Source organism: Solanum lycopersicum, chromosome 3 (genome assembly GCF_036512215.1).
Source record: "Solanum lycopersicum chromosome 3, SLM_r2.1".
NCBI lineage: Eukaryota > Viridiplantae > Streptophyta > Magnoliopsida > Solanales > Solanaceae > Solanum > Solanum lycopersicum.
The window spans coordinates 48,649,745-48,673,923 of NC_090802.1; the positions used below are offsets into that span (position 1 = coordinate 48,649,745).

The window sequence follows — 24,179 nt, forward strand, 5'->3', positions numbered from 1 at the left end:
TTGTACTCACAATTTTGATAAATAAAATCATGTTTCTTCATATTTATTTGTATGATTTATTTTCCATCTGTTTAAAATTTGTTGCAAAACATATATATATATATATAGGAGATAGTATGCTCATTGGTACAGGGAATCACATAATTTATTTGCGTAGGATTTTCATAGTAGTATATGAGTCAAAATGTTTGCTTTTTCTAATATAGAAGGGCTGAATTATTATTTTTTATTAACATAATGACACTTAGCCCGCATGGCATGTCAAATTAAATTTAAAATCTTTTATCAAACTTGAAAATGACACTTAGCCCGCATGGCATGTCAAATTAAATTAAAAATCTTTTATCAAAACTTGAAATTTGTGATTGGTAGTAAAATTTTGGTTCCCTGGTTATTACACAATTTAACTTTCGTAAAGTTATTTTTTTACGAAATTTTGTTATACCGTTTATAATCATTTTTAATAATAAAAATTTATCGTTCTAATTAAACACAATATATTGTGTGTGGGTTTCTTTACTTTCCATCTAGCGGCCGGCCGGCCGGCCGGCTTGCCTGCGGGCTGTCAGTTGGCTTTTTCAGTTTCGGCCTAATACGGCCACTAGCAAAATGTTCAAAACCTGCTCTCGAAGATTTCTCTCGTGGATCACAATAATATATATATCCCCTTGTCGATATAATGACGTGATGACTTTTCTCTTGTATACTAAATTCAATTTGCCAATTGTGGCAATTAAAAATGATAACAACGTTTACCAGACCTATAGGGAAATTGCATAGTTCTGAATGTGACGTGAAATCATAGTATAAAATTAGATTAAGCTATATTTTAATATGTCATTGAGATTTTTTAAGTTGTATTTTTTTCTTCCTAATTTCTCTGATTCTTATACAATCTTATTAGTTAAATGATATCATAGTTGATTAATAAAATGTTGGAATATTCTAAGGTGTCGCTTGATAAATTGCGTAGCTCGCATATTCTTTTCATAAATAAATATTTGCGATTACAAGCTTTCAGATACATATTTAATATTTTATTAAAAATTTATTAGTCAACCGTGATAGATACTAGTTATTTTTTAATACTATAATTTTTTTATATGGTATAAACAATCTCTTTTCATGTCAAACATAAGTCATTTTTTTTGCTTAATTTAAAATGATAAGTTAATTTTTTTTACAAAATATAAACTTATGAATCAAATTTTATATTTCTAATTTTTTGAAATCATGATTTAAAACTTCAAATCATATTTTTCTTAGAAGAATTTGGGATATGAAATAATGATTTCACATTATAATATGGAATATATCCGAATACAAGCTTAACGTCCTGATTAGCCATACCTTCAATTCCCTCAATTTCCTCCTGTCTAATTTATTTTATTTATTTCAAATGTTTGAACGTCGAAACTCAAAATAGCTCAATTTATCACTAGTTATTTAAAATTTTATTTTATTGATAAAATTCGATTCTCTCTTATTATATCCCCATGTAGTAACAAACTATTTTTATAAACAAACATTTGGTAGCCAAGTTTATGACTATAATGAGTTTAATCATTACAGTAATTCCTTTCTTCATTTTAGTAGTGTAATAATTTTGACAACTAAAAAGGAAAAAAGGAATAACGTGAACGACTTTGAAGCTTGATAAATTTACCTACAAGTCAATACAACAATTAATATTAGTGTATGTATCTATTGACTTTTTTTTGTCTTATCTGAAACCTTTTACAAAATATCAAAGGTAATTGAATATTAGTAAAATCTCATCTAATCTTAATATCTAATCACCAACTAATCTAAACTCTATAAGTAATAAATTAAGGTTCTATTTTAAACTGAACAAAGGAGACTTTACCGGTCAAAATTTACAAAATATGAGTTCAATAAAAATTAAGAAGTATCATATAAAATGTGTAAAAGGAGGAAAAAAAGCATGGTATTTTGTTAGTCGGGAAAATATCCAAGTACCCTCTTAACCTATGCCCGAAATTCCAGAGACACACTTATACTATACTAAGGTCCTATTACCCCCCTGAACTTATTTTATATATAATTTTCTATCCCTTTTTAGCCTACGTGGCACTAGTTCGAAAAAAAAAGTCAACCATCGTTGGACGCACAAGATAGTGCCACGTAAGCTAAAAAGGGGTAAAAAATTATTAATAAAATAAGTTTAGGAGGGTAATAGGACCTTAGTATAGTATAAGTGTGTCTCTGAGATTTCGGGCATAGATTGAGGGGGTACTTGGGCATTATCCCTTGTTAGTTCAATAAATAGTCTAATTGAGTTGATTAGAAAATTTGATAGCATTAAGCGATTATCTATACAACAGATTTAATTCAATCTACACAAAGATTTCAAAATTGAAGATCACAAATAGAAAAATGAAAAAGAAATGGGATTTTATCCTTTAGTATCCAAACAAGGGAAAATAGCCAAGTAGGATTAACTCTCAAAAAGTATTTAAAGCATTAAATAAAAATTATACATAACAAATTTACCAAAATAGCACAAAAGACGGCTCAAATAGAACTGAAAATAAAGAAAAGGATTAGGACTTAATTAGTACTAATTCCTAATTAGCCAAAAGAGGGAAAATAGTTAAGCTGGTCCTAATTCTCAGGTCCTAATCTATGAACAACAGAAGATAATACGAAATTAATGTGAAAGCTAGTTATTCATTGCGAGGAGTCTAGGGGCAGTTGACTTGGTAAACTCCGATTTGCTATTATTATAGATTATTAATCAATATGACTTATAATATTTTTATTCACAATAAAAATTAGTTAAATTAACTCGATATCATAGTATTTGCTATATTTTTTAATTATTAGGAACATTTGGAATTCCTTTGAATCTTAATAAGGCAGCGAACATAATAATGGGCTAATTATCCACTTGGTTTTATATAGTATTAAAATTCAATATTCTGTCTTCAAAGGAATTTCATCACTTTTTTATTAGGTCAATAAAAAATTATAAATCTGATATGCAGATTGGCAGGCCTGCCTTAACGAAACAAATCTTTAAAATTATTTTCTTGCCTATTACTTTACGCTGATACCAATCGATAATAAAACAAAAAGTCAATAATGAATCTTTGAACTTTTGGGTTGGGACCATTGTGAAACATCGGAATCAAATTAGCCGTGACAATTGGAGACCATTTGTTTTATCTACACTTAATTATAAGGGTTAACGTTAAACTATATAGCCAGCAAAGCACTCATTTTTATCCAATTGTCATCGAAATCAATCTTACCGAGGCCCAGTTGATAATTTTAAATGAGAAATACACTTTCAGTTTCAGTTAGTATATATTATTATGAATAGTATAAAAAGAATGTTAATTAAACTTGTCATCCAACAAAAACAGCAAGTTTTTCAATTCATCCAATCCTTGCTTCCAAAGTTCCCAATTTAATCCAAATTCCCAAATTTGAGGATCTATTTTTCTCATCTTTCATCTGTTTCAATCTGAGACTCTCACAGGCCAAAGCGTTATGGGAGATGAAAATGGTTTACCTAATTCATCTCCGAACCATTCAATTTTCAGGTACAATTCGCCACTGGTTCAGGTTTGTTTGATTGGATTAGTATGTTTTTGTTGTCCAGGGATGTTCAATGCGCTCTCTGGAATGGGTGGTGGTGGTCAAGTCGACCACACGGCGTCTAACAACGCCAACACCGCACTCTACACAGCTTTCACTATTTTTGGGATATTGGGTGGTGGAATTTACAACATTTTAGGTCCAAAAAAGACTCTGTTTATTGGGTGTTCAACTTATATATTGTATGCGGGTTCTTTCCTTTACTACAATCACCACAAGCATCAAGTGTTTGTGGTAGTGGCCGGCGGTCTCCTCGGTGTTGGCGCCGGCCTACTCTGGGCTGCCCAGGGAGCTATTATGACATCTTACCCGCCACATGACAGGAAGGGTACTTATATCTCTATATTTTGGAGTATTTTCAACATGGGTGGTGTTATTGGTGGTCTTATACCGTTTGTATCCAACTATAATAGAACTACCGCGGCCTCTGTTAATGATGGTACATATATTGGATTTATGTTCTTCATGGCTATCGGAACGGTTCTTTCATTAGCGATTTTGCATCCTAGTAAGGTCATTAGAAACGATGGTTCTTCGTGTACTAATATCAAGTACTCGAGTGTGTCTGTGGAATTAATTCAAATTCTCAAACTGTTCGGCAACTGGAAGATGTTGTTGATGGTACCAGCCTCGTGGGCTAGTAACTTCTTTTATACTTACCAGTTCAATAATGTGAATGGGGTTTTGTTCAATTTGAGGACAAGGGGTTTGAACAATGTGTTCTATTGGGGTGCACAGATGATTGGTTCGGTGTTCATCGGGTCCATAATGGACTACAGTTTTAAGAGCAGAAAGGCTAGGGGATTGGTTGGTATTATTGTTGTTGGCCTGCTTTCAACAGCAATTTGGGGCGGAGGGTTCGCCAAACAGCTTACATATTCCCACGATGATGTACCTCATCGCATAGTGTTACTGGATTTCAAGGATGGTTCTAAATTTGCAGGTCCATTCTTGTTGTATTTTAGTTATGGATTACTCGATGCCATGTTTCAGAGCATGGTCTATTGGGTTATAGGAGCCTTGGCAGATGATTCTGAGGTTCTCAGCAGGTAAATTTTCGATTTCAATTTATGCTTATGAGATACAGAATTGATTATCAGTATTGGTTAAAATTGGATTTGTTTATCTGTATTCACAGATATACTGGCTTCTATAAAGGAATACAAAGTGCAGGTGCAGCCGTTGCTTGGCAAGTGGATTCACATACTGTCCCATTCATGAACCAGCTTATCGCGAATTGGGCATTAACAACCATTAGTTTTCCATTACTGGTAGCTCTTGTAGTGTTAGCTGTGAAGGATGACAACAAAGATGAAGAGGGAGCAACTAAGGAAGCCTCCATTACTTCAAACCGCGACATTAGTACTACAGTAGACTACCCCAATAAGGAATAAGGAATAGTTTACAGAATTTATAATTTAGTCATTACTACCATAGTAGAGTTTAAAGAACTGTTCTGTAAATTGTGGACTATCAACCACAGTGAAATTTCTTTGCTAATGTTTATTTAATCGTCTTCATTCTCCAGTAAATTAGTTATTATTTTTTAATATTCTTACATACTCTAGAAATGAGGAAAATGATAAGATTGCTTTCTATCTAGTATCTCCAAATTGTATAGGCTTTAAACTGTTTGTTCAATTTCCTTTCCTGGAATCTAGTAATACATTGGCGCCTATCTTACAAGATCGACTTACAAACATTATAGTATATGCAGAAACCGATACACATTGGTAAATTCAATATTCTGTTGGCTTATACCAGTTTGTACAAATTTCTTGTGCACTGATGAGGAACACATCGCAACTGTTATATTATTGGATTGACATGAATCGAGAAAATGATCAATTGAAATTTCTTGAACAAACTGCACTCCTTCGTATCCTTTTCCGCCTTTGAGACCTTTCTCTTCGTCCTTGGATCTGCCCTAGGAGCAGGTAGGACCAATTTAGTCCTGTTTTAATGCTCTAATTCAGCACTTTTCATTTTTTATTATAGGATAAAGGCTTTTTCCATTTACCTACAACTTCAGACATGACTAACTCCCACAGTGGGATTCACATTTGTTAGGTTATTAGCATTTTAATATTAATATTTAACATATTAAATTGTTTTATTTTGGAGTTATAAGAATGAGCGTTGGTAGACATTTATGTCTTAAACTACTAATTTAATCATGCTATTCATTTTTGACATGGTAACCATGTAATGCCATTACTTTTGGCTTTGTTGGCTGAATTCATTGTGAGATAAAAACATTCCAATAAACATTGGAATAGATAACTTCTACATCATCCATTAGCATTGGTTATCCATCACTTTATTTCATTCTTAATTCCTTCATTACTCTTTGTACCTATGTAACATATGTAACTCCTATTGTAACCTATAAACTCTAAAGACCATTATCTTCACTATTTACTACATTCATTGTTTTCCTATTCATTACTAGGAAGACTTCTTGTAGTATAAATAGTGGTGGTCTTCATTTGGTTTGGGCTACACAACACACAAGAGAAAAACATAGAGCGAAAGAGTTAGTCAAAAAAAGATTTCTTATTAGTTGAAGGGATGTGTTCTTTTTTGTGGAGCTTTGGATTCAACTCTTGTCCAAAGTTGTTGAGTTATACTTTGTGAAAGCTGTTGTATCCTGGAAGGGACAAGTCAAAGAGGATTACTGCTGGACCGGTGAAAACATTTGCTGCAGTGAGCTTGAATCTCCTTAAAGAGAGCAAGATATCCGCATCTCAGCCTGAAGAGATTTTGTTTCTTCATTTCATTTTCGGTTGTAATCTTGTAATTCTTTGTTATCTTGTAAGTTTTTCACTAACAGCACTGTATACAAGGCCCTGGAGCGAATTTACAGCTGTATGGCTGATCGATCATATTTTTAGTGGCTAGCGCTCTAAAGATTGAGGAGAATAATTAGGTGGTACAAATCGAAGAACATGCCTACAAAAATTAAAATACATATAATAATCTGATTTTAGTTTCCATATTGTTGGGTGTAATATATAGTTTGATGAAGGGTGTACACTTTGGCAACGTGTGATATAGCCTTGGGATTTCTTTTCTGATTGAATATACAAAGTATCACCTCACAAAGGACATATTCAAGGAAAATAGGACAACGTGCAGTTAAATTATCATTTTGTCAGAAAGAGAAAGTTTAAGGGGGTGTCTGTGATTACTGAACTTATAAATCCATTGCAGTAAATTGGACTGATAAAAATAAAAAGTAAAGAACAAACATCTTTGGAGAATATCTTATTTATTTCTTAGTATTTTTTTTTGTTTCTTTTACTATACATGAGCCACAACAATTTTTTTTAAAAAAAACTAGCAAAACATTTGAATATATGACATAACAAAAATTAGATGCAAAAGAAAATTAAGTATTGTGATATATTGTTGTTGTTTATTAGGCAACAGCTTTGGGGGTCTCTTCAACCTCTTCTTCTGGCTTTTCCTTCACAGCCTCAACTTTGACTTCCTCAGCCTTCTCCTCCTCCTTTGCCGGCTTCACCTCCTCGGTGACCGCGGCAGCGGTTACTTTCTCAATCTTGGGAGCCTGTGGTGATGGCTCTTCCTTTTTAGTCTCCTCCCCATCCTTCTTCTCCTGAGATAAACCAAAAGTTTCGTAAGGGAACTCAAACATATTACATTCATAATAAAAGTGTATGTCTCAATCCTAAATAAGTTGTAGTAATATATGAATTTGAACCCTAATTGAGCAAGCTTTCAATTATGGACATTAGTTCTTGTGTTTAAAGAAGTAACATAGAGTTTAGCTCTTGAAAACCAACAATTTTCTCGTGGGATAAGGCATAACTATCCCTAAACTATGATCGAAATCTCAGAGACATGCATTAACTAATTTAACATCCTATTACCCTTCTAAACTCATTTTCTGTGTGATTTTATACATCTTTTGACTCATGTGACATATTCTGTGACTCCACTTAAGTGAGGTGCGTGAAAGATGTTTGAAGACAACGTAAACTAAAAAGGTGTACAAATTTTTTTTTAAAAATAATTTCAAAGATAATAGAACTTTAATTTAATTAATATGCTCTAAAATTTCAATTATAAGCCAGGAGAACTGTTGCATTCTACCAATTTCTCGTGTCAAAATATAATTAGTACACTTTTTTTCTCTAGGACTAGAGTTTAGTGGGTCCATTAATTTCTTTACCCATTATGCTCTTTTCGATTCAAATTTCATTCAATACAATTAAGAAGAGCAAAATAACACATCCTCATTAATGTTCGATTTTATTATATTGTTTTGTGAAAGTGATATGATAGTGTAAAAATTTATACATACCTCCGGAGCAGGGGTCTCCTGCTCGGTCTTTTCGGGGGTGGCAACCTCCTCAGCAGGAATAGGGGTGAACTCTTTATCCAAATCCTTAGGTCTGCTCGCACAGGCTCCCATGACTACTGTCTGAGATTTAGCGAGCTAAAAGGAGATGGACAAGAATATTTGATTGAGAAAATTATTAATACGAATCAAAGAGAGGCTTGTTTTTTTATTTATTTTTTTAAATTTTGTTATTGAAGTTAAAGAAATGAAGAGGCTTTTATAGAAAAAATTGGAAGGATATCCTAATTTAATGGTGTATCGTAGAAACATGCGCACCCTGTTTGTGGACAATTTTTTTGTAAAATAAAAATGAAAGTGGGAGGCCTCGATTTTGTATAGTTCGTTACAAATGTATGCGTTGAATATTAATTCATTGTAACATGACGGAGAAAGCTGAGATGGCAATAATTAAGTGGCAAATATCGATCTAAGTTATAACAACTTTTCTTGTTTCATCTTAATAATATATGATAAATACAATGTCCTTTATCTTTTTTTTTTCGACAAAAAAAATAATAGCCACTTCATTTTCTGTTTGGACATGGACGGTGCCCATATCTTATTGGATATTACTCTCTGTTTTTAAAATAGAAATCCCTCAACTAATTAATTCAGCAAGATTAAGTATGCATACATCATAATAATATCTTCAATAAAACTTAATAAGTGGAGTCTAAAAAAGATATAATGTATTAGTTATACTTAAGAGATTATTTTCAACAGATCCTCAATTTAAGTTATAACAAAAACAGTGCTAATAATTGAAATATCAAAACAAAACTATCATAATGCTAGTACAAAGAGAATGACAAATACTAAACATGTATGTATACACTAAGAAGGAAAAATGAACTTTTTAAAAATACGGCATTTTATAAGATTTTGAATTTTATCTTCCTATTATACATTCATATACTCCGACCCACTCCATATTACTTATATATATATATATATGACTGTCAAATATTTCTCATTAAAAGTAAAAATTATAATATTTTCAAATTTAGTAACTCATATTTTATTTTGGAACGAATTAAATAAATTTTTGACACAAATTAAAATGTAAAAAGTAATTAATGATATCATATTAAACAATTCTCAATTGCGGTCATTAAATGAAATCATCCAATCGTGCTGTTGACACAACAAATATTGACGTTTGATGAGAAAAATGCAACACCTCCAAACGCACTCTCCATTTGCCTAGGCTCTTTTGTTCATAAATGTGAAATTAAATTTATATCTAAAGAAGAATGTGATGTAAATATGGAAATGCCTTCTAGACATTGTGGATACCAAGTTCAATATTGGACCGACAAGAGCTATTAGATCGAGAGTAAGTAATTAGGGTCTTATTATTGTGAAATTCAAATTGTGTGGTGAGTGTTAAGAATGATTCCATCAAAATAGATAGTGGCATGTGATTTAAGGATATATGTGTGTATTGTGGATAAAGAAAAAGTTTGATTCCTCTCATCTCTATTCTCATTTTAAATTTCTGTCTTTCGTTTCTAATTTTATTCTTAATTATGAAAAAATTGATAAAAGATAATTTTTTAAATAATATAGATTTCTCTAAAATAAAGTCTTAGTGTAGAAAACATAGAGAACTATCTTAAAGAAATATCTAGATATTCTAGAGTAATTGCTAGATGATAAATTCGTTAGAATTTTCTTGTATATGTAAGTAAAAAATATGTAGATATTCTAGAGAGTCAGATATTTATAGTAAGTCATAGAATCGTCTAGATCTTATAATATTTGAAACCATCCCCACATAAAATAAATAAAGATTGTCTTAGTCATTTGTAAGCAATTGAAGAGTGTTCTTTCATAACAAAGATTCCCTTTCTAAGTTCTTGCCTTTCTTTTCTAACTTCCTCTTCTTTAATTGAAATTAAGTTTTCACATCTCTCTTTGTTCTCCTATTAATCAACTTCATATATTGTCCTCCATAAAAATTTCTTTTATGTAGAGTTTAGATTCAAAATATTTCTTAATACATTTTGTGATTTGTTTTATTGCTATATAGTATTGAAATGTACTTTAACGAGACAATTTGTTTTAATTCATATTCTATCATTATTTTCATGTCATTCTTACATATTCAAAAGGTTTACTTATTTTTAAAATAGTTATGCTGCAGTTATTTTTAAAACAAAAGGCTATAATTTTGAATCCGTAATCTATATGTGATATAAATATCTTAAAAAAATTGAAAATCACATGAAAATGTTCATTCAGTGGAGCAGTGGCTTAGCCACATATTGGTCGTTGAAAAAAAAAATACCTTATGTATAAATATAATGATATATGAAACGTTTTTAATATAATAAATTGATATTTCCGAACATCCTTAAATAAAAAAAAAAAGAAATAAAGAAAAAAGGAAATAAAAAATAAAAAATCTATTTTTAAAAAACTTTTTATGCACCCATTTTGAAGTGAAAAATTTCAAAAATGTTAAAATTATAGAATTCGACCTTACTTGAGATGTCTAAATTATAAATCATGCCAACTTTCAAATTTTTGCCATAAAAAAATCATATATGGCATAAAATATCCAGCCTGGTCAACCCTGTCTATGGCTACAAATATTTGTCTCATTAAATAAAAGAAAGCTAAAGTAGCAAATCTGCCGTTGGAAAATAAACCAAAATAAAAAAAGAAAAACAAATTAGAAGAAGATTAGTAACTTTAGGTGGGTAACGTGGGTTAGGTCTACTTTTTTTTTGACAAAGGAAACTTTCTTTGGCTATTTTTTAGGTCCGCACATGATAAAATTTTTACTTCTATATAATGATTCGCAAATAACATAAAAGAGGTAACTCACATCTAAACAAGTCTGATGCGACGAGCTCGACCTAAAAGGCAAATCACTTTTTAAGGATTTTCGTTTGCTTAATTAACATTCAAGGGGTCCTTTGGTTTAGTATATAAGAATAATGCAAAATATAGTATAATAATGCTTGTATTAGTTATGATGAGATTTTTTTTTTATGTAATGTTTGATTTGGTGTACTAAAAATATAGTGTATAACATAATTTTTGTAGAAAAAATATTTGTTTACAAAAATTTCCTCCAAAAATATAACAAAAAGGATGAAATAGAAGTTTTTAAGTCTTTAATAATGTTAATGCATGCATTACAATCCATTGCATTACCAATGTATAGAAATAGATGGTATTAGTAACATACTTTTCAATACACTTACCAATGCAAGCATTAAGGCTAAGAAAATGTACCTAACAAGATATTAATAATATATCAAACTGGTACAAACATTATTTTCTCCATCACACTCTACTAAACGATTCCATTCTCAAAATAAACCCAATACTTTGTTTGACTCTTTCTATTTATTTACTAGGTTTTGCTTATATAAAATGTGATCAATAATTTGATGTGTCATCATCCTGGGATTAATTGTAAACCTGGAATATTTTATCATTATATTAATATAATTTTACAAATTAAATAAATCAAATAACCTCAATTTTCTTGTTGGTAGGTCAACAGTACAGGTGAGATACAAACCAGTAAGTGTGTGTACAATTTCAACCGCTAGAGACTTCGAATTTGACGGAATCATAATAATAAAGGAAAATTTACCTTTCTTTTTCTATTCAAAAGATTGAAAAAAAAAGAGATACTTTACCTTTGATCATCGGAAATCCCCAAAATTTCAATTCTCGGGTTTTCGATTTCTTCAACTAGGTTTTCTGTTAAAAGAGAAAGGCGAGCTTTTCTTCTATATTCTAAGAAAGGCTCGCCGGAAAAAAAATTTAAACAAATATAGTATCCATGGAATTTCTTAGAATTTCTGCTTTTCAACCTATCTTCGTGTTCCTGCTCATCTCTGTCATCTACTTCCCGGTCACCGTCCGTTCAGATGAAATCATCCCGCTTCTGTTGCCTTCCGAACAAGTGAATCAAGACATTTGCCCTACGACGCCGTCTCCGTCGGAATCCTGCCCTATTAATTGCTTCCGACCCGACCCGGTCTGCGGTGTTAACGGTGTGACGTACTGGTGTGGTTGCCCCGACGCACATTGTGCTGGTGTGCGTGTTGTGAAATCAGGGATCTGTGAGGTGGGAAACGGAGGTTCTGCTCCGGTTACGGGTCAAGCGCTATTGTTGATTCACATTGTTTGGCTTGTGTTACTTGGTTTCGTCGGGCTGTTTGGGCTGCTATGATCGATCAGGTTTCGTTGATTGCTTGATTTAGGGTTAGACTTGATAGGATGATTTTTTTTGTATAACATACCTGTAACTTCTGTATGTATGAGGGGAATATACGGCTAGATGATTTCAACTGTGTCCTTGTTTTTCTTTTGTTCGATTAATACAATTTTAGGAGATTTAGATTTTTCTCATCCTTGTTTCTTTTATCTTTGAAATTTTCGTCGATAATTCTTTTACAGAGCCTGAAATGAATGTGTGATGTATATAAGAGTTGATATTGGAATGAAATTGGTCCCAACAGAGAAACAAAGATTCATATAACTTAGCCTGACTGGTATAGGGAAAGGAAGAGGATTCTCAGTGGGTGAGAAATTTGATTAGGAGGTAGATGAGCTAATGTTTGAGGCTAAGATTGTCGTCTACATGTCTTCGAGCTTTACATCTCCTTTTAAGTTCTTACGGCTGATAGGTGTGTTTGGACTTGAGTCTTTGAGGGAAGTATGGGATATTGGCTTGCTAGTACCCTTTATGCACTGGAATTTTCTATTGTTTTGGATCTGTTTGATGTGTGTGAACAAATTGTAGTCTGGTGTTTGGCTAGGGAAATGTTCAAACCAAATACTTTTGTGAGATCGCTGGGAACTGATGAATGCCTGTTTGGCACAAAGTGTTGAACCGAAATTGGAGGTATTTTTGCTTTTTCGTTTGCCATTACTTTCTCACGTCTGTTGTTCATGATTTACTCTGCCTTTATGCCATTTTCGTTCTGTCTCTAATTGGGGAGACTTACTGATACTTGAAGCGATAGTTGGCAACAAAGAACAAAGTGAACATTTTCATGAGCGCAATACTTCCTCACCCCCTAGGCTACTCCTCCCCTTGGTTTATCCCCTTCCTCAACCTCCAACCACCCCCCTTACCATAACAGCGTTTAGAATAACCCTTTATTTATCTCCAGCTTTCCCTTTGTCCTTATAGCAACTCTTTTGATGATCCCTTATGTCAGCCTTCCTTCTGGCCTTGTACCATCTCCTTCCTCTCCAATTGATCATGATGATTTGGCTAGATTTTTTGACATTCATCCTGGCGCATACTGGTCTTAGGAATGAGTCCAAAACTCTACTTCCACTCCAATTGTGATCTCATTTCACTTTCTTCAAGTTTTTAACAACTACATGGTGTCAAGATCATTATGAGGCATCTGAATAGGAGGATTATAGTCAAGCAAATTCATTATGCTTGTGTTTTTGGTTCTGGGGAGAGGGTGAGCTAAGGGACTTGAGAGGAGTTGGGTATCGGGTTATATGATTATCGGTATTTCCTCTGGCTATTTTTCTTTTTCTTTTGGAAAGAGCAGTGCATCTTACTTTGTGGTTGCTAATATTTCCTAGTTAATCTCAGTTCTAATAAGTAGGTAATGTGCTTGATAAGCCATTCAACTTTTCGTAGGAATTACACCCATTTTGCCCATTGGCAAACCTTCAAAATTCAGAAGTCCTAAGTGTTACCCATGAGGCAGACCTTATCAAACTTGATGTTTAGGGCAAGGGGGATCAAAACACAAGGCCATTCTGTAAATCAATCTCGTGGGATTAATAACATGATCTTTTTTTACTATACAGATTAGTTAGAAGGTCAATTTTCCCTGTAACTCTAGTAGTAGGGAGGGAGTAGGTTACCATCAAATATAATCTTTCTTGAAACTACTTTGCTTTTTGATGGATACCAACTCGCAAGTCATTTGAAAAGCAGAGTTCTTTAACTGAGCATTCAAAGATGATCGTCTCATGGTATTATATTTATTCAAAAAAGAATGAGTTCATTTCCTGGAGCACAAAACAGGTTATTGAACAATGAAACTTTTCTGTCATTAGTTTGAGTCTCCAGAAAAACGTATGTAAAAAAAGCATATAAAAGTGGCGACTGAAAAGTACATGTTTCCCACACGCTTTAAAGTTCTCCAAACAATAAACCTCTGGAAATGCATCATCCTTCAAAATTTGAAGGAGAGTCGATCAGTATAATGACCCCTAACTACCACTTTTTCCATTTCAATTTTTTACTACCACTTTTCTACTTTCCAAGAAGCCTCATCCAGAACTCAGCAGCCGTTGTCAGAAAAAAGAGTTGTCACCAAAATGATGCATGCAAGTCAGAGCTCTACGCCAAAAGAATAGGCACTCTTTATCATTGCCAAATTATCTACTCAGGAATTCGATGCATGCAAGGCTACTTACTCACAAAGCTAAGAAAATTCAGTCATCCTTTTTTTGGCTTTGCAGCGAGAAAATGGGATCACTCAGATGATGATCATCAGCAGAATTTGCAGTAAGAGAGCTGTCATCGCCGCTTACTGCAGATGAATCACTCTGCCTGGTGTTTTTGGTCAACTTGGATTGAGAGGTCACAGGAAGCTGAGTGCCAAGGTTCTTGCTCACTACGTTTTTATAAACGGCAAGAGCTTGAGACATCATGCTAGCAGGATCAGAAGCATTTGTAGGAAGCAACAACGTTGTGCCCTTCAAAATTGATACAAGCAAACGGAAAAAATAACAAAGTTAGCAAACATCATAAACATGACAGCTGACACAAATATAATGTAACAATTGTGCTTCACCTCCTTTGCAATATTACTGAAGGCTTGGATATACTGCTCTGCAATCCTCAAACTTGCTGCCTACAAACAAAATATTGGAAGTTGTAAGTGTGACAGAATGGCAAGGGTACAATAAAATGAGATATTGACAATCCAATGGAGAAAACTTTGCCATAAGCTGGCGCACTATAAGTGTGGGAAGCAGCCTGCTATTCCACTTCCATACGTACCAGAAGAAGAAGGGGCAGGGAGGAAGAAGAAAGTAAAGACAAAAATCAGAGCCAGATCAGGACCAGCACTACTGGTGTTTCAAGAATCTCACCTCTGCACCGCCATGCTCTTTAAGGGTTTCTGACACCATTGCAATTCCTTTTGCTGTAGCTTGTGCCCTGGCGAGGATTGCTTCTGCTTCACCTGATTCATTCAACAGGGAGAGAAAATGAATGAGGAGAACCAGTGAAGCTGAGATTGACCCCAAAAAGTTTTATGTAACTTGAAACACCTTGAGACAATACATTTTCTATCAGGCACCTCGGCACCACATGAAGGCACCAAAATGCAGTAGTGGACCATGATGAACATTATTTGTCGCCTTTAAGACAAGAGAGAACACACATGCACATACGTAATCAATCCACTAGACCTTATCCAACAGTCGCAACTCGCAATGGTAGGTGAAAAGTATGTTCTCAACAAAACTTCTAGATTTTCTTTTGAGAATATCACTGGCTAAACAGCTCAACTCTTCTTTGTTTTGACCATGATAAAGGGAAGCTTAATCTCACCAAAGTGCATGGAATAAGAGACATTATAGTAAACAAACCTTGCGCTCTATTGACTTGGTCCATTTTTGCAGCTTCTGAGGCAAGGATCACTGAACTCTTCCTTCCGTCTGCAATATTAATATTTGCCTGCCTTTCTCCTGTTATAGCGTCAAAAAAAATATCATCATTGAAAAGGAAAAAGAAAAACCTGCATGACAAATTGAAATACTAGAAATTCTAGAAAGGAAGTAGAGTGATTTTACGTTGGCATGGTAATCATTTAGTTACTAAGTTATCAGCCTAAGGAGACTATGTATATAGTAAGAACAGATCGAGTCTTTATGTTGATGGAGAAGCTTTTCGATAGATCTACTTGCAAATGTACAATAAGCTGGTCTGTCCCTGATATCAGAATAAGGTATTCCCAGAGGATTTTTATTAAGGGGTATCAAAATATAAAGTAAAAAAGTAAATGCTGCTATCAAGGATGAAAGACACAACCTCAAACTACTTTTGCAATCCCTTAACCACTACATTATACCTTCAACACTTGTATATGTGTATATACATATATATATATATATATATATATATATATATATATATATTCATTAAATATAATTTTGACCTAAATACACAATGTAATTTTTTGACGAAGGGGGTGTCGCTTGACACCCCTTGCCCTAGGGTAGCTCCGCCCCTGGGTATGCCTCTTCAACCGCAAAGGCAAGACCTACCAATCAGAATTCTAACACAAATACTGCATTGCAAACTAGAGGATCAATTACCTTCTGACTCCAAAACTTGCGCCCTTTTTTTACGTTCTGCTTCAGCCTGCATCTCCATAGCAGCTCTAACACCGCGAGGAGGAGATATATCCCCTGAAAAGAGAAGGATAGCATACATACTCAGCAATATATAGTCAGACATTTTCTGCAATGATGGAAAAATCGACAGACTAACCCACATACTTATTTCATATCGAAGACATTTCAAGCCCCAATCTTTTGCAGCCTCGTTAATAGCCATCTACAATAAAAGCGCACATCAGAGGAATCAAACTCAAGCATCGAAGGTGCAGAACAAAAAAAACCATTTGGGATGCTTCCTAAATCAACACTCAGAAGTATTGCACGTCACTTCAGGTAAAATTTGACAGTATAGAGATCAGATGAAAAAATCGTTAACTCACACCTAAATAAGCTTATGTACAAATACAGATCAATCACTAACGTCAATATGGCCATATAAGAATGCAGAAATTACTTGATGGTTACTCTAGAAACACCACCTAAATAAACCATATGCAATAGGTACAGAACTTGATGATGATAATGGTCATTCAACAAGCGACTCTGGATTCATGTGCAGATTGATAGTGAAGTGAAGTTGAAGAAAGCAGTATCTTGACGGTGAGGACAAAACATTTTAAAAACACACAGAGATACTTAACTTATATTTTTCACGCACACAATTAATTTCACCAGAACAATCATAGAACCTTGGACCAGCAGTAATTTCTCTTTTAACTTTGAGTTCCATTCCAGAGGTTCTATCTGATTTCATGATAAACACCAAAATGGTACAGCAAAATAACTTCTCAAATGTGGCTTTTATGGCTAAAAACAATTGAAACTGCTTCTTCAAAGTTCAAACCAATGTTTTGTTTTTATCCTCTACTTTTCACGAAATATCATTTCTTATTCTCTGAGATTTATTAAGCATATAAATTCATCATTATTTTGATAAAATTTCCATCTAAAAGTGTCACGAGACTCTTGCTTTTAAAGTTGCAGTTACTCTCACCCTTCACAAATGCGCCAGATGAAAATGCACTCAATATAGTCAATTCAGCAGAAAAGTAGACTCAAGAAGCTCATATATCATACAATTCACAGAAAAGAATCGTATAGATGGATATTGGCACTCTCATCATGGATGGAGTCTTAACTGTTACCAATTTATCTTTTATGAGTGTTTGGTTATATTGGAGTTTCTTATTAACGCCGTTCTTAGACACCTCATGTGGTAGGATTCCCCTTAGATCGACCCTTCCCCTTAGATCGACCCTTAACAGCCAAGTTGACCAATTTATTTAAGTAGTAATTCACTTACATTTTAGCTATTACTCCCTCTAGTCCATATTTAGTGAAATTTGTGAGCAGTAGAAAAAAGAATACGACATAATTGAACACCACTTTCCACTTAGTCCCTTTAAGGTATACTCAAACTATTCTTGAAAATAGAAATAATTCAAAGTACATACAATACATAAATATGAACAATTAACTCTCTTGAACTTATCACCTAGAAAATGTAAATGAAGGGAAAATGGAAATATACAACTACTCTACTGAACATTGAACAATAAGCTTATTTTGAACATTGAGAAAAGGCTCAAAAGTGCAATTATTATAGACTAGAGGGAGTAAAAAAAAAATAACCAAGCTCACACAAAGAAGGGCAAAAACAGAAAAACAACAGATTACACACACAATAAAGATAAAGACAGAAAAACTACAAGGAAGACCATAATCGAGTAAATAAACATTACAATCTTCTATAACATGTCTTCACCTCCCCAAAAATGACTCTTTCTCAATAGAACTTGGGAAAATCTTACTGTCAAAAAATGGCAATTGTCAATTCTTCAAAAAGTCAATTTTATATCCATTTTGACCTGATTTTCACTCTAATAAACCAATTCCTCAGTTCTATGTCAATAATAAAGCATAATCAAAATATGGTACATAAACTATGACAAAGGACTTTGATACTTAAAAAGGCAGTTAAAGGGGAATTACAAAGAGAATCGTAATTCGGGACAGCAGGAAATACCAACAGGACATAATTAATATACAAACTCTATGTCAACATGACTGAGATACATGAACAGTGAAGATTCATATTCTGTTGACTGTTGTATATTTTAAAAGGCGCATATGTTTTACATCACATTTTTTTAAAAGTAACAATGTCTTATTAAAGTAAAACCGCAGCAGCCAGGTGCTGAATTACATATAACCACAATTTTCTCCTTTAACACTGACGCGTAATGAGAAGTCTAAGAGAGAGACTAAAAAGATAGAAACATCAAGAAGATCATTAGGACTACCAATTACTTGCAGTTTGGAATCCTAAAGTAGAAAAAGTAGAGAAAGGTTGAGACAATGGCACTTTTTCCATTAATGAGTAAAGAAGTCCTGATAAAGGCATTTTCAAGTGCACCAAGCCCCCAAACATGCGTGCATTGGCAAGAGTGACAGAGAAGCTGAAGACACAACAATGAAATTTCTAGAGGAAGAGATGTAACGGGATAAAAAAGTTTCATCTAATGAATTGAAATGTTGTCACATCTAGTTATGGAGTTCTTGGATTGAAAACTCAAGAACATTCAGCAACACAGACTTAAGAAAGTGGCTCAGAGGTTCAGTAATGAGAACACTAGGTACGGAAGACGGTGAATGCAGAAAAGTATGATAAGGAGGAATACATAACTGGAAACACCACTTTACCTTATGAGTGCAAACTATAGTGGAATATCATTACAGGATGGGAAGTGTTTAGCCGTAACATCACATTTATGGACCAAGAGAAGCTTGTTAAAGCACTGCCAGTGCGTGGATGAATTCGTAAGTGAACTCGTAAGTCAAATACTCGAGTAATTTTCCACATATCAAGCCAGAAAAGATAGCATTGACCAGACATACAGAGAAAAAGATGGTGGATCATTATAAAGCCTATGATTCAAATGAACATACAAGATCAAAAGATAGAAGACCCTCGGCTCAAATGTATCAAAACCAGATAAAAGAAGAAAAAGATAGCAGAAGTTCAAATTTGATAAATTATTTTATAGAGCGATTATCACCTGAGCAAAGGTGAACACATGGAAGTCTATAGGTAGGGGAAGTGATTTTTACCTAGGAAGTTCTTCTAACACAAGTTACTGAAAATAGAGGATAGGGCTGCTAATATCTCTCTGTTTGGATACAAAGAGCACCGAGAAAGGCTTGCTTGTTCACGTAGCTGGCAGTAAAGGCGGTGATACTAACCACTAGTTATTGTGAGAGAAAGTGAACCATCAACCATTTATTAGTGCGTTTAAAGTTGCAAAACCTCCTATAGGTGGACAATTAACATAACATGTACTAGTTGAACCAAAAGTCCATGCCTTTACAATGTGTTCTTTTGGTATTTTAAAATTTCAGAGCGGAATCTATCCTTCCCACAAAATTCAGCATTTCTTGAGTAGAAGAGTTGTTTAACATATGAAACATGGTTCTATCAGGTGGATCTATCAAACTTGTGTAAAACTTGTAATATTCAAGATAAGTTAATCATCAATTCTCTAAATAACTAGTTCAAATCTTACAAGTGGAAACTATATACAACCTGCATCTCAAGCACGAACTACATCCAATAAATTGCATAGGCAATTCACTTACTTCCAGTTTCAGATACTCACAATCGTAAGTAAAGGAACTGATCAAACAACCCTCAAGTTATCCTATTTGACCAAAAAACATATAGATACTCGACACATGCTATTAATGGGGATGAGGAGAAACAGTGAGGAAGGGGCTAGACATTATTTAGAACATAAACTAGTAAAAGGCTCACCACTATCTTTTCATTCAAAGTGTCCCTTTCCTCAAAGGTCTTGTCCAGTGTGATCTTACCAAGCTCACTGCGCATAGTTGTTTGTGCTAGCTGAATTACCGCATAGAGTGGATTCTCAACCCCATACGAGGCTAATTTAGGGTCCACAATCTACAGTAAAACAACAAACATAAAACATATTGACATTTTCAAGAGTGTACAATCAATAATGTCTCAATCCAAAATTAGTTAGAGCTTTCTAACCTTGACATAAAGAACACCGTCAATCAAAATGCTGACATTGTCTTTGGTGATGGCGGATTGATCAGGTATAGGAATAGCCTCTTCTTTGAGCGAGTGAACATAAGCAATTTTATCGACAAAAGGAATCAACACATGAATTCCAGGAGTCAAGGTCTTAGCATACTTCCCAAATCGCTCAACAACATATGCCTTTTTCTCAGGCACAATTCGTACTCCCCAATTAACAGGCGGCGGAATTTCATATCTTCATAAATAAACACACAACGTTTTCACAGAAAACAATATAACACTTAAAATTATAGCAATACGAAAAAGAGGATTAACTTATTTTACCTCACACTAGGGTCACGAGCATTGCGAAAATGACGGACCGGTGTGAAGAACGGGGAGAGCTGACGTGGATGGATTTGACCGGATAGAAGAGAGGACTGCTTTAGAATCGGCGAAGAGAGAGTGGAAACGGCTCTGCAGGTAACAACAGGCGTCGACTGCAGCAAGTGATTCAGCAGCCGGAGCTTGCTGAGGGAGTTCGATCTCGCCGTGTTCATTGAGGTATATGAATTGGATGCCGGAATCGGACGGTGGAGAGAGAAAAAGACAGTCGATCGGTCCGACGGAGGGGAGTTCTCACGTTTATAAAGCCCTAGTAAAACCCATTACCCAAGTCACACAATTTGTCATTTCTCGCCTATTGTACCGTATGGGGTAGTTGGTTAGGTTGGATATGGAAACTTCATTATGGATTTTTGGTTTTCAAATTAAAAAATTGTAATATTTTGAATTTGGATCATTTTCTTAAATGCGATTTCAGATTAATGGATTTCATTATATTTTTTTTAAAAAAAATTGACTCGATAAGTTGAGTTTTTCTTCCTGTAATAATTGTCCAAAGATCTAATTTCTCATTTAAACCATAATTATCCAAATAAAATGTTAATATACTAAAGAATAAGATTATTAAAAAGAAATTATTTACTTGAAAAAAATAAAAGCATGTTTAAAAAAACATATTTTTTTAAAATATATATTGATGTTTGCCATATTTTATAATTTTTTTAAAAATAAATTATACTACTTATGTATAATTTATATTTAACTCTACTACATTTGATCTTTTTTTGTCACAATTCCTTACAAAACTGTGAAAAATATAGTCACATTGAACTCATCTTAATTTGCACAGTTCATAAGCGTAATGTAGTATATTGTGTTAGGGAAAAATTACGTGATAATAAAATTACAAAATTATAATTGAAAATAAAATCTTTTTAAGTTAATGCGCGAATATTTCACTCTCTTCAAAAAATATTCAAGTCTACTATAGTATACAGCAAATGTTTTTTACCGATTCAGCAATAGTCTTTCTTGATTTGTCTCCTTCAGAATACAACAACCTGATTACAAAGTGTAACTCAACAGACTCTGGACAAAGTTGAGTCTAAAGTTCTACAATAATAACAATACCCCCTTTCAATTAATAAACTCTCTTTTTGACTAACTTTTATGTACATTATATTTTCTTATCTGCTTCAAATCAAAATGAAAATCACCATTATATAGTTAAAAAGTCTTCCTAACGACGAATTAGAAGATAATAAAAATAGTAAATATAGAAAATAAATAACTTATATATTATAAGATATAATGAAAAAATAAAAAATTGAGATAACGGAGATTGAATAAAAAGAATAAGCTGTCATGGTTGACCAGCTTCTGCCACCAACAGTAAACTCCAATGAACCAACGTTTTGTAACCATCAAATAAAGGATAATAATGCCCAAGGACAATGATTATCACAAGTAAGTAATTAGGCACAAATGCCTAACGTTGGAGCAACGAAATAAAGGTTGCTTCAATAACAAAAGATAATTGTTAATGTATCAAGTTGAAGGTGCAAATTATTGTGCATTTTTTTTTAATCATAAAATATTATTAACAATTTAAAATCCGATACACCTATAGAGCGTCTAAAATTCCTAGCCACCTTCTAAGAAAAATTTTATGTCTTTTAAGCCTTCATCTAGATAAAAAACTAGTTACATGAAAAAATGTTGAATTAATATGATAATATTAAAATGTTTACACTAACGTTTTGATTGATTTATCAATATAAGATATATATGGATTTATGTACAATATATAAGAATAAATATGAGATATGATCCGACAAATCATGTTCAATCTTAATTTAACGGAAAAGGGTTAAGAATACTTTTAAATTATTTAAAATAGCTCAAACATATTCTGGAACTATATTTCGGTTCAAATATACCCTTCTCATAAACAGGATCTGTTAAGCGCCACTTGGATGCCATGTGGATACTATATGACATGTCACATAAGCCAACAGAGTTCCATTCATGCCACGTAGAAAATAAACTTATCCTTAATTTCCCCAATTTTTTCTATTTCCCTCAGAATTTAAAAAAGATTTCACTGAAGAACATAGAACCCTTTCCCTTAGAATTTATGTATTTTGTGAAATCGTTCTAAGGAAATGGAGAAATGAGGAAAAGAGGTTCTATGTTCTTCAGCGAAATCGTTTCTAAATTCTACGGTAAATGAAGAAAATTGGGGGAAATTAGAAATAAGTTTATTAGTCTACGTGACATGAGTGGAACTCTATTGACTTATGTGGCATGTCATGTGACATCCACATGGCATCTTAGTAGCATTTAATTAATTATGTCAATGAGAAGGATATTTTTGACGCTATAGTTTGACGATAAAAATATATTTGAACCAAAATATACTTGAAGGATATATTTAAACTATTTCTGATAGTTCAAAAATATTTTTGACCCTTTTCCACTTAATTTAATAAAGTGAAAAGAAATTTCACCAATATAATGACTCGGTGATAATCGAACAACTACACCTGAACATTAGGATTAATATTTGATCTTACAAAAATCACGATTAAAAGAATTCTTTAATTAGTTAGAGACATTTTTGTTGGCGAGTATTTTCTTTCATTGATAATATCAGGTTAATAATAATTTATAGAACCAGAGACAACAAAGGGATATGTAATAGTATGTTACATACTTTGACTCTAATTGTATGCAAACTATTATTGCCAATGACCAATTATTTGCTCTTTTTGCGAACATTTTTTGGATATTCGAATGGAAATTGCAGCGAGAAATTAAGCCAGTGTTGAATTTGGGTTTAAATTTTAAAAAATTATTTCAAATATCTATTTGATTATCATATTGTGAAAAAAGAAATGTCTTTTGAGGGAAATCTCACCTCCACTAATAAAATTATAGAAAGAAAATAATTTCAAATAAAATGCATATTCAAACACAATTGTATGTTAAAAACAACATAAATTCAAAAAGTTTAAAATTTCAAATTTAGAATCTATAATCAGATAAGAACTAAGTATACATGGGAGCTAAGCGGAATTTTTTTATTTTTTTAAAAGTAAAATCTTTAGGCTCAAGTGTTGCCACATCACGTCCTTATTTTGCCTTGTTCTAGTTTGCCACTTCATGTTAGTCATTGCAATTTGCACACATTACTTTGGTGTCTATCGAAGTCTCCGTCATTGCGGTCTAATTCGTAAGTTTTAAAGATGGGGTCCTTAATTAAAGATCCATCTCTTCTTCACATCATTTTATTGATATTTTTTTCCAGCTTGACCAGTATCATAATGTGAGGGGAGTCACAAAACAACACAAGTAGGATACAACACCTACAAGGATCGACTTCAAGACAATCAACCAAATATATTTCATCAATTTACCAAAAGAAATTCACCACTATATTAA

At 33.2% G+C, this 24,179-nt stretch overlaps 4 protein-coding genes across 4 annotated transcripts; 2 read left to right on the plus strand and 2 right to left on the minus strand.

Moving 5' to 3' along the window:
* Positions 1-3,232: 3,232 nt before the first annotated feature.
* Positions 3,233-5,156, plus strand: LOC101255373 (UNC93-like protein 1). The gene is made up of 2 exons (XM_004234993.4): positions 3,233-4,673; positions 4,763-5,156. Exons 1-2 carry the CDS (start codon positions 3,517-3,519, stop codon positions 5,016-5,018), a joined length of 1,413 nt encoding a protein of 470 aa, XP_004235041.1. The 5' UTR covers positions 3,233-3,516; the 3' UTR covers positions 5,019-5,156.
* A 1,722-nt stretch (positions 5,157-6,878) lies between these two features.
* On the minus strand, positions 6,879-8,295 carry LOC101255072 (major latex allergen Hev b 5-like). Its single transcript, XM_004234992.5, has 2 exons — positions 7,952-8,295; positions 6,879-7,243 (listed from the first exon to the last, which is right to left on the minus strand). Exons 1-2 carry the CDS (start codon positions 8,060-8,062, stop codon positions 7,046-7,048), a joined length of 309 nt encoding a protein of 102 aa, XP_004235040.1. The 5' UTR covers positions 8,063-8,295; the 3' UTR covers positions 6,879-7,045.
* A 3,356-nt stretch (positions 8,296-11,651) lies between these two features.
* Positions 11,652-12,367, plus strand: LOC101254768 (uncharacterized). Its single transcript, XM_004234991.5, has one exon. The coding sequence runs from the start codon at positions 11,796-11,798 to the stop codon at positions 12,186-12,188; it is 393 nt and encodes a 130-aa protein (XP_004235039.1). The 5' UTR covers positions 11,652-11,795; the 3' UTR covers positions 12,189-12,367.
* A 1,652-nt stretch (positions 12,368-14,019) lies between these two features.
* On the minus strand, positions 14,020-21,162 carry LOC101254460 (uncharacterized). Its single transcript, XM_004234990.5, has 9 exons — positions 20,736-21,162; positions 20,403-20,646; positions 20,160-20,309; positions 16,508-16,565; positions 16,325-16,417; positions 15,596-15,694; positions 15,095-15,186; positions 14,794-14,853; positions 14,020-14,695 (listed from the first exon to the last, which is right to left on the minus strand). The coding sequence occupies exons 1-9, from the start codon at positions 20,948-20,950 to the stop codon at positions 14,432-14,434; spliced, it is 1,275 nt and encodes a 424-aa protein (XP_004235038.1). The 5' UTR covers positions 20,951-21,162; the 3' UTR covers positions 14,020-14,431.
* Positions 21,163-24,179: the final 3,017 nt, after the last annotated feature.

Coding starts and splice junctions, on each gene's coding strand:
- LOC101255373 (XM_004234993.4), top strand. CDS start 3,517: ATGGGAGATGAAAATGGTTTACCTAATTCATCTCCGAACCATTCAATT. Junction 4,674..4,762: donor GATTCTGAGGTTCTCAGCAG/GTAAATTTTCGA, acceptor CTGTATTCACAG/ATATACTGGCTTCTATAAAG.
- LOC101254460 (XM_004234990.5), bottom strand. CDS start 20,950: ATGAACACGGCGAGATCGAACTCCCTCAGCAAGCTCCGGCTGCTGAAT. Junction 20,647..20,735: donor GCTCGTGACCCTAGTGTGAG/GTAAAATAAGTT, acceptor TTATTTATGAAG/ATATGAAATTCCGCCGCCTG. Junction 14,696..14,793: donor TCAGTAATATTGCAAAGGAG/GTGAAGCACAAT, acceptor TCAATTTTGAAG/GGCACAACGTTGTTGCTTCC.
- LOC101255072 (XM_004234992.5), bottom strand. CDS start 8,062: ATGGGAGCCTGTGCGAGCAGACCTAAGGATTTGGATAAAGAGTTCACC. Junction 7,244..7,951: donor AGGAGACCCCTGCTCCGGAG/GTATGTATAAAT, acceptor GGTTTATCTCAG/GAGAAGAAGGATGGGGAGGA.
- LOC101254768 (XM_004234991.5), top strand. CDS start 11,796: ATGGAATTTCTTAGAATTTCTGCTTTTCAACCTATCTTCGTGTTCCTG.